This window comes from Borostomias antarcticus (genome assembly GCF_949987555.1).
Source record: "Borostomias antarcticus genome assembly, chromosome: 20".
In the NCBI taxonomy this organism is placed as follows: domain Eukaryota; kingdom Metazoa; phylum Chordata; class Actinopteri; order Stomiiformes; family Stomiidae; genus Borostomias; species Borostomias antarcticus.
In genome coordinates this window covers 4,617,168-4,626,786 of record NC_140253.1, presented here as the reverse complement: position 1 = coordinate 4,626,786, position 9,619 = coordinate 4,617,168, and the positions used below count along the sequence as shown (strand labels likewise).

At 46.8% G+C, this 9,619-nt stretch overlaps 1 protein-coding gene across 1 annotated transcript; it reads left to right on the top strand.

Moving 5' to 3' along the window:
* The first annotated feature begins 7,967 nt into the window (after window positions 1-7,967).
* On the top strand, window positions 7,968-9,463 carry LOC311322453 (C-X-C motif chemokine 2-like). The gene is made up of 4 exons (XM_084454519.1): window positions 7,968-8,098; window positions 8,342-8,474; window positions 8,719-8,805; window positions 8,938-9,463. Exons 1-4 carry the CDS (start codon window positions 8,002-8,004, stop codon window positions 8,948-8,950), a joined length of 330 nt encoding a protein of 109 aa, XP_084310645.1. The 5' UTR covers window positions 7,968-8,001; the 3' UTR covers window positions 8,951-9,463.
* Window positions 9,464-9,619: the final 156 nt, after the last annotated feature.

Genomic DNA, 9,619 nt, shown 5'->3' with positions numbered 1-9,619 from the left:
AAAATTATGGAGTCAAATTTTATTTTTATTTTTTTTAAAGGCTGATGTACATAAGAAAAATAATAAATCAAATATTTACTGGTACTCATGCATGCTCTCCCACATACACACACACACCACATATTCTATATTTACATACAAGGAAGTACAATTTAAGGAAAGGAAAGCAAAGTTACAAGGAGGTGGGTGAAAAGAATGGAATGGAATGCCCCTGGGTGAATATATGTGACAAACTTACAATTCAGAATTTCCCTCTCAAGTGGCCTGCTGTCGTCAGTTGAATGACTTCTTACCTGAGGCCCTCAGGGGCTGTTCACATGCTCACTCAACACCTCACTCAGGCCCTTGGTGTCAATGAGTCATTACTGTTCCCAGTCCACTTACCATGGTTCAATGAGAGAATTGAAAAACCTTCTGTTTGTCACATGTATACCCACCTCCTTCAAACTTTCTATGGGAAATTCCTTATATTGTACTTCCTTATATGGAAATGTACAATATACTGTATGTGGTGTGTGTGTGTGTGTGTGTGTGTGTGTGTGTGTGTGTCTCTTTCAATATTTTTTATTAAGGAAAATCATCATACAACACAAGCAATGAGATAAAATAATGAATAAATAAATGATAAAAACAAAAACAATGATAAGACATAATGAACACTGGGTTAACAACAACAATGATGAGCACAAGCTTATATTTTGATGTGTAGTTTTGAAGAGGCCTCTAGATCCCCCTCATATTGGCTTATAATGTAGTATGCGTGTACACATCGAGACACGGGTGCTCAACACTCCCTACCATCAGCCACATCGATTCCATTAACTGGTGTCATAAAATCAAAATAAAAAAGATGTGTGAAAAGTGAAAGTCTGATTCATTTTTGTAATAATGCTGCACAGAAAGGGCACTAGTTAGTCTGTTATGTTTGTAATTCTTCTTTCAGGAATGTGGACAATGGGGACCAGTCTCTTACAAATTGCTCAAGAGTGCCTCATGTGATAATCTCCCCAGTGGTAAAATGGACATAAGCTTTTCATACCATATTTTTATATCAGGAGGATCTTCATCCAACCACTTATGTAGACTGTACTTGTAACCACAACCATGTGTGTGTGTCTGTGTGTGCATGTGGGAGAGCATGCTCCAGTTGTGAAGTACTTTGTGACCATGTCTGAGAAAAGTGCTTTATAAATATATTGTACTTACTTGCTTACTAAAATGTACGTGTGCATATGTGATATCAAGTTTTTATTCAAATCAGTATAGAATTCTGTGATCCAGAGTTGGATTCAAATTCATCGATACAGTTACAGACACACCCTTTCCATTTTAGAGATCACATTATTTAGTTTAGAGGGCTGCCAGATTTCTGAATAATCCAGCATTTAGGATAAGCGGTTTCATAAATGTCTGCGGCTTGCTTGATTGTACAATTGCATTAACCATGACAATGTGTGACGAATGTGAGTTGGAAAATGGTTTCACCCCGAATCCTGGAAATGGTTTCACCCCGAATCCTGGAAATGGTATGTGAAGGATGTGAAAGCATGCTTGGAATGTGGAACCAAGAAGACCGAGATTTGTTATTTAATTACACACACACACACACACACACACACACACACACACACACACATCTTCAGTGGTCACTTGTAGAATTTGTCCTCTGCATTTTTCCATCCAAGCTGTCCTCCTCCAGGGGCTGACAGGAGCAGTGGGCATCCTCATCAGTGGCCCAGTGCTCAGTCCAAGTTCTGGTCAAGGACTGAGGAGCATCTGTTCTTCATATTGGGGTTCATATGTGGAGGGAACCCGAGTGAGCACGGGGAGAACATGCAAACTCCACACAGAAAGGCCTAGGAGATAGCCCGTGTGGGAATCAAACCCAGGACCTTCTTGCTGTGTGGTGACGGTGAAACGCACCGAGCCACCATGCCCCCCACACGGCCGCGTGCGAAGAGGCAGAGATCTGGGATTTGGCTCACGACTCCCCATGTTCTTCCAACCACACTTTTGCATCATTCTGGACTCTCTCTAGGTCATCCTCGGATGAGTCCTCCAGCAGCGCTTCCAGTCATCCCGGTCCTCCTCTGGCTAGGTGGCCAGTGATTTCACCCCTGCAACTTTCTTCAATACGTCAACACACGTTAGTGTGGGACGCCCTCATGATCAATGCCATGTGTTGGTTCCCACAGCACCAGTTTGCTGGTTGGCAGCTCCCGTTGCAGTGAGTGAGACCAGTCTCTCAATCCCACACGCCTGCCCCCCCCCCTTGCTGACACCCAACCCCCCGTTGGTGTATACATGTGCCAATAGGGGGGGCATTCTCTCAAGTCCCCGGACCCGCCCACACACATACGCACACATGCACGCATGCACTTGGGGGGGGGGGGGGGGGGGAGCTTTACACATGACACACCACATAAGTGTGGCAACTTATAAACACCTAATCTCGCATAGACGGCTGTTTGTCACTTGAATGATTTCTAATTCTTACCTGAGGCCTTCAGGGGCTGTTCACATGTTCACTCAACACCTCACCCAGGCCCTTGATGTCAACAAGTCTGCCATTACTGTTCCCAGTCCACTTACCATGGTTCAATGAAGGAGAATTAAAAAACCTACTGTATGTACATTTCCACTTCCTGGCAATACAGGAAGTCTAAGTCTGAGCACAGGTCGGAGGTTAATCAACGATGCCCCAGCTCAATCAATGAATCCCATCTGACCTTGTGGTATGGCAGGCGGGATTTGGGCATTTTACCAAACTCATAGAAGCCGTTTGGATCTCGCTCTCTCTTTTCATGACAGGCCTATTATTTAGACTTGGGAAGCTTATTCTGTACTGTAATTAACTGCATACCAGTGAGTTCTTTTATGAGTTCCACAGTTGTCAGTGTTGAGTTCTAACTTGCCCCAGTAGGTTCCCTCAGGGTCTCTAAGAAGGCAAAACACTTGATCACATGAACCCATCAAGTGCAGCAGGTTTGATTCATCTCAGATTTAGCACTTGGTCTCGTTAAAACCGAGGGACGGTGTGCGGAGGCTCAATCTATTCTCATTGTTGCCAAAGTCTGATGTCGGCTCCAGCGCCCATCAGAGATTACATGATCAGTCCTTGTTTCCCAGAGATCTGCGCTAGTTCTCTCGGCAACGCTCCGGTTGAAAAAAGCAGATGAGGAGAAGGTTAAGGGGTGTGAAGAATATACGTAAAAGTCCACAGAGTCTTAAAGTCAATGTAATGCTGTTTGTGTGTTTTTGTGCTCATGTAAACAGTCTGGAATGTGCAGTGGAAGGATAGGAGAAAGCTGGGTTGGGGCCGTGGGAAGAAGGTCAACTCTGGGCGCCAGGGTGTCACAAGTAGGGCCTCAGGTGGCTTTCTCAAAGACAGTCACTCAGTGAAGAGGATTTGCTCTCCCAGGACTCGAAATTTGCTATGCGTGTGATAGTGGCCGTTCTGTCGTGGCCTGTATGCAGTGTCGGTGTCGGGTTCACAAGAGGGCTACTTTAGAAATGTGTCTACAGGTGTGATAGATGACTTTCTGCCTTGCAACACCGATGACAATGCACTCGTCTGTTGTATCATGACTCCATGAGGCACACTTACACACACGAACGTGCCTGCATATACCCACGGAACCCACGCCTGGATGCACTGAACAATGCCCACGTGCCTATATGTACGCACACACGCACACACAAGCAACAAAGAAGGGTATTAAGGTTGAGAGATAATTGAGCAGAGGTGGAAGATAGAGATTAAGGTTGTGACGCACAGCAGAACCACAACAAGGAAGAGAGAAGGCTTTAACGTTGAGAGAGAATGGAGGAGAAGAGGAAGAGAGGGAGGAGGGCATTCATGAGAAGAGAAGAGAAACTGTCCTTTTATGAGTCATTGATCTGTTATTGTTCATGTCCATGAAAAGACCTCTACAAACACTGTATGGTGCTCTTCCTGGAAAGGGAATCTAATGAGCCACCTCATTAGTTCAACCACAACATCCTTCGCTGACTAATAATGAGTACTGCAACCAGGTCAAGTGAAGCTTTTCCAGCGCAGTTGTAGGTGTGTGGCAGGGTGAACAGCAGGGGGCTGAAAACACAGCCCTGTGGAACACCGTCTCGCCCCCCCCCCCCCCCTACCCCCCTCCCACAGTAATCCTTTGTTCTTTCCTTTGTTCTCTCTCGTGAAACAAATAAATGCCACTTTCCTGTGTATGAATGCAAGATTGCTTGAGCAGGTGTGTGTGTGTGTGTGTGTGCGTGTCTTGCTTGTCTGCCAGGTGAGTAGTGACATTTTGACGTCAAGAGACCTGCCGGTACATGCTCTCCTGACTGGCGCAGACATAGGCTATGGATTTCTGTCAGACGAATCACTTCATACTTGGGGCTGAGCTATGAATCGATCATGTATCACATTCCCAGGCCTGTGGCTCCAGTCTTTAGAGGTTCAACCATGTGTTGCAAAAAAAATGTGTTTCCTATATATCCAAACACCCCCCAGCACACACACACACACACACACTCTCTCTCTCCCAACACATACACACTCTCCCAACACACACACACACACACACACACACACACACACACACACACACACACACACACACACACACTGCTCCAACTTCCAACAATGTAGCTGATAACATAACTGAGACAGAAAGAAAGCTATTATTAACATGGAATCTGTTCTCTGGTCTTGCTTCTGCAGGCTGCAAGAAGCAGTTGCATTGGGTATTGAACCAGTCTGCTTCAAGGCCTCCATTGACCTTATTCACACGGCGGCCATTTCTCTGTCACATCACGCTCAGGGTGGGAGAATGCGGAAGTATCCATAGTCTAATAGTACAAGTTTGTTATAAAAATAACACTTCAAGATTCGAAATAGTCAAAAATAACATTCAGAATACACTACTGGAATTACAAACTTATGATGACTGGACTGATTGTTTTTCACTGCGGTAGTTTTCACGTTATGAAATACATAGGAGCGCATTAGTCATCAGCTCATTCCCGTCCATGTATTTCATAACGTGAAAACTACCGCGGTGAAAAACAGAACAATCAGCGTCCGGTAATCATGAGTTTGTAATTCCAGTAGGTCTATGGATACTTCCGCATTCTCCCACCCTGAGTATGACATGGCCGCCGTGTGAATAAGGTCAATATCATACCGGTTGCCGAGAAGGTGAAGATCACAGGCCTAAACGACTACAGATCCGTCGCCCTGACCTCTGCAGTCATGAAGGTCCTTGAGCGCCTCGTCCCGGCCCATCTCAAGACCATCACCGACCCACTCCTGGACCCCCTGCAGTTTGCTTACAGAGCCAACAGGTCCGTGAACGGCGCGGTGGACATGGCTCTTCACTACGTCCTACACCACCTGGACACCGCAGGCACCTAAACCAGGATTCTGTTTGTGGACTTCAGCTCGGCCTTCAACGCCATCCTCCCTTCAACGCTATCCTCCCTTCAACGCCATCCTCCCTTCAACGCCATCCTCCCTTCAACACCATCCTCCCTTCAACGCCATCCTCCCTTCAACGCCATCCTCCCTTCAACACCATCCTCCCTTCAACACTATCCTCCCTTCAACGCCATCCTCCCTTCAACACTATCCTCCCTTCAACACCATCCTCCCTTCAACGCCATCCTCCCTTCAACGCCATCGTCCCTTCAACACCATCCTCCCTTCAACGCCATCCTCCCTTCAACGCCATCCTCCCTTCAACACTATCCTCCCTTCAACACTATCCTCCCTTCAACACTATCCTCCCTTCAACGCCATCCTCCCTTCAACGCCATCCTCCCTTCAACACCATCCTCCCTTCAACGCTATCCTCCCTTCAACGCTATCCTCCCTTCAACGCTATCCTCCCTTCAACACCATCCTCCCTTCAACACCATCCTCCCTTCAACGCCATCCTCCCTTCAATGCCATCCTCCCTTCAACACCATCCTCCCTTCAACACCATCCTCCCTTCAACACTATCCTCCCTTCAACACTATCCTCCCTTCAACACCATCCTCCCTTCAACACTATCCTCCCTTCAACACTATCCTCCCTTCAACATCATCCTCCCTTCAACGCCATCCTCCCTTCAACACCATCCTCCCTTCAACACTATCCTCCCTTCAACGCCATCCTCCCTTCAACACTATCCTCCCTTCAACACTATCCTCCCTTCAACGCCATCCTCCCTTCAACGCTATCCTCCCTTCAACACCATCCTCCCTTCAACACTATCCTCCCTTCAACACCATCCTCCCTTCAACACCATCCTCCCTTCAACACTATCCTCCCTTCAACACCATCCTCCCTTCAACACCATCCTCCCTTCAACGCCATCCTCCCTTCAACACCATCCTCCCTTCAACACCATCCTCCCTTCAACACTATCCTCCCTTCAACGCCATCCTCCCTTCAACGCTATCCTCCCTTCAACATCATCCTCCCTTCAACACTATCCTCCCTTCAACACTATCCTCCCTTCAACGCCATCCTCCCTTCAACACCATCCTCCCTTCAACACCATCCTCCCTTCAACGCCATCCTCCCTTCAACGCCATCCTCCCTTCAACGCCATCCTCCCTTCAACACCATCCTCCCTTCAACGCCATCCTCCCTTCAACGCCATCCTCCCTTCAACACCATCCTCCCTTCAACACTATCCTCCCTTCAACGCCATCCTCCCTTCGACGCCATCCTCCCTTCGACGCCATCCTCCCTTCGACGCCATCCTCCCTTCGACGCCATCCTCCCTTCAACACCATCCTCCCTTCAACGCCATCCTCCCTTCAACGCCATCCTCCCTTCAACGCCATCCTCCCTTCAACACTATCCTCCCTTCAACACCATCCTCCCTTCAACACTATCCTCCCTTCAACACCATCCTCCCTTCAACACCATCCTCCCTTCAACGCCATCCTCCCTTCAACGCCATCCTCCCTTCAACGCCATCCTCCCTTCAACGCCATCCTCCCTTCAACACTATCCTCCCTTCAACACCATCCTCCCTTCAACACCATCCTCCCTTCAACACTATCCTCCCTTCAACACCATCCTCCCTTCAACACCATCCTCCCTTCAACACCATCCTCCCTTCAACGCCATCCTCCCTTCAACACCATCCTCCCTTCAACACTATCCTCCCTTCAACGCCATCCTCCCTTCAACACCATCCTCCCTTCAACACCATCCTCCTGGCCACACTGGAGAACAGGCTCTCCCTGCTACTGCTTTGACACAGGGACAGCTTTTTCCCCTCAGCCATCAGCCTTATCAACAAGGCTTCCCTCTGACTCCCCTGCCCCCGGCAATTTTTGCACTATACTGACTACTGCACTGTTTTGTAGTCCAAAAGCACTGTTGGTTTTGCACTATGTTTGTATTTTGCACAGTCCTGTCCTGTTTTTGCACTGGTCCATTGTTGTGTTCTTTTTGGCTCCACAATGTTGCAAAGAAATCCTATGTATGTCAATTTGTACAATGGAAATAAAAGGATTCTGATTCTGATTCGTCACCTTCCTTCCGGTAAATTAGTGGTTTTGTGGAGTGTCATACAGTTGCCCTCAAATCTTCATGTCAATCACACCATTTGCATCATGATGACCTCATTCAAGATCTTAAACAGGTCTCAGAACCAGAAACATATGCTGTAGGCACATGTTGGCCTTCAGGTCAGGATTAGGGTCATCTGTCAAGACCACAGACAGAAAGAGAAAAAAGAGAGTGGTATTTCTCAGTGTTTATCTAACCAGTCATGTGAACAAACATTCTCTGATTTCCCCGTTTCGCAATACCTGGCAGTGCTCCAGGGCCCCTTTCTGTTTATAAGCCACTCCCTTCCAACTATGCACAGTCCCAGTTACACTTCCCCGACAGCCAGAAGAGAAGGACAGAGAAAGAGAGAGAGAAAAGCAGAAACAAATCAGACGGACAGAGATATATAGTGCACTATAGATAAGAGTACTGCTGCGCACTATATACCTCTATCAATGTCCTTACTGCTGGTGATGAAGATGAGGACGAAGATGACCAGCAGCATGTCATGCATCACAGTGCTCCTGGCTGTCCTCCTGACCATCACCGATGGTGAGTTTGAGCCTCTTTTTCTTTCTTTCTTTCTTTCCTTCTTTCTTTCTTTCCTTCTTTCTTTTTCGTTCTTTCTTTCATTCTCTTTCTTTCTCTTCACAAGTGGTCCTTTGCGTCTCCTCGGGTTACCTGTGGTCCGTTTTAGGTCCAAGCTCTTATACCTCCCCTACTTTCTCCCGAGTACTGATCAGTGTGCATCGAATAGCGCATGGCTGACCTGACCTGACCTTTGATTCCTGATAGGGTTAAGCACGGGCGGTGTGGGGGCAGACTCGCGCTGTCGCTGCATCCAGACGGAGAGCAAGCGGATTGGTCGATACATAGAGTCTCTCCAGGTGATCGATCCCACCTCCCACTGCCCTGAAGTTGAGATCATGTAAGTCTTCGTCACGCTCAACATCATCGCGCTCTGGCGTTAAGGTCCTCCTGAGACTGAATGTGAACCCCGGCGTGGGTAGCGGAGGTTACGGCGAGGTTGTTTTAAGGTTACATTTGGTATGGCTCGACAGGGGTTGAGGTTGTGTCAAGTTTGGGTATGGTTTGCAGTAGGACTGGTTGAGGAGGTGGTGATGCCTGCCTGGTTGTGACTGTGTGCCTCTGCCCTCTCCCGACTCCTGCAGTGCTACTCTGAAGCAGTCCCATCGACAGGTCTGTCTGGACACTAATGCACGTTGGGTAAAGAAGATCATCAACAGGTACCTCAACAGGTACGAAAGTTCTCACCAACTTGTCTGTCTGTCTGCTAGACTGCCTGTCTGTCTCTCTGTACATCCACACAATCATCTATCTATGCATCTGCTTTAATGAGGAACCTAAACGTTGCTTGCTCTCCTCTGCAGGAAAAAGCCATGAAGAGAAAGTAACCATCATAGGATGGCTCACAGCAGTTGAGGAAGATGCTCTTCTAGTTCTTCAAGAGTAGGTTCCAGAACCTTTCAGAAACATCTAGAACTCAAAAGAGGACAACTTGCATCTAAAGAGTACTTTCACTGGTGCTCAAACATGTTGTTGTTGTTCCAGAAGTGAGATTAGCTCCCCCAAACTCCTCCTGTACAACCTGTCTGGGCATGGCACCCAAGACCTCCAGCTTGTAAGTTAACCTCAAATAAATGTTCACCCCTTGGCGGTTGAAGAATTTTTGCAGAATTGTACAACAGAATGTATAAAACAGGATTATTTTATATACTGGAAGAAAGGATATGAGGATTTATGTTTTTATATATTATATGTTAAACATTAATATATGTTTTGTTTGTCTGGTATGTTTGGTCTATTGATGTCATGCACTAGTCTGTAACATTGTGGGCTGTCCTCTGAGAAGCACTGAAATAAGATAATGCAGTATTTTGTAATAAATATTCAGGATTAGAATTATCTGTGAACATCTTTTTCATTATTCAGGTGAAATTTGTGTGTAGTTTTGACATTTTGACAGGAGGAGGGGACATGGCAACATGATAAATAACCAAATTTGATTTGCACTTGCTGTTGGGACAGTGAATTCATTCGATATTCATGTTT

Excerpts from the sequence above, each read along its gene's own strand:
- LOC311322453 (XM_084454519.1), top strand. The coding sequence starts at position 8,002 with ATGTCCTTACTGCTGGTGATGAAGATGAGGACGAAGATGACCAGCAGC. Across the intron at positions 8,099-8,341 it reads CCTCCTGACCATCACCGATG|GGTTAAGCACGGGCGGTGTG; the intron begins GTGAGTTTGAGC and ends GATTCCTGATAG. Across the intron at positions 8,475-8,718 it reads TGCCCTGAAGTTGAGATCAT|TGCTACTCTGAAGCAGTCCC; the intron begins GTAAGTCTTCGT and ends CGACTCCTGCAG.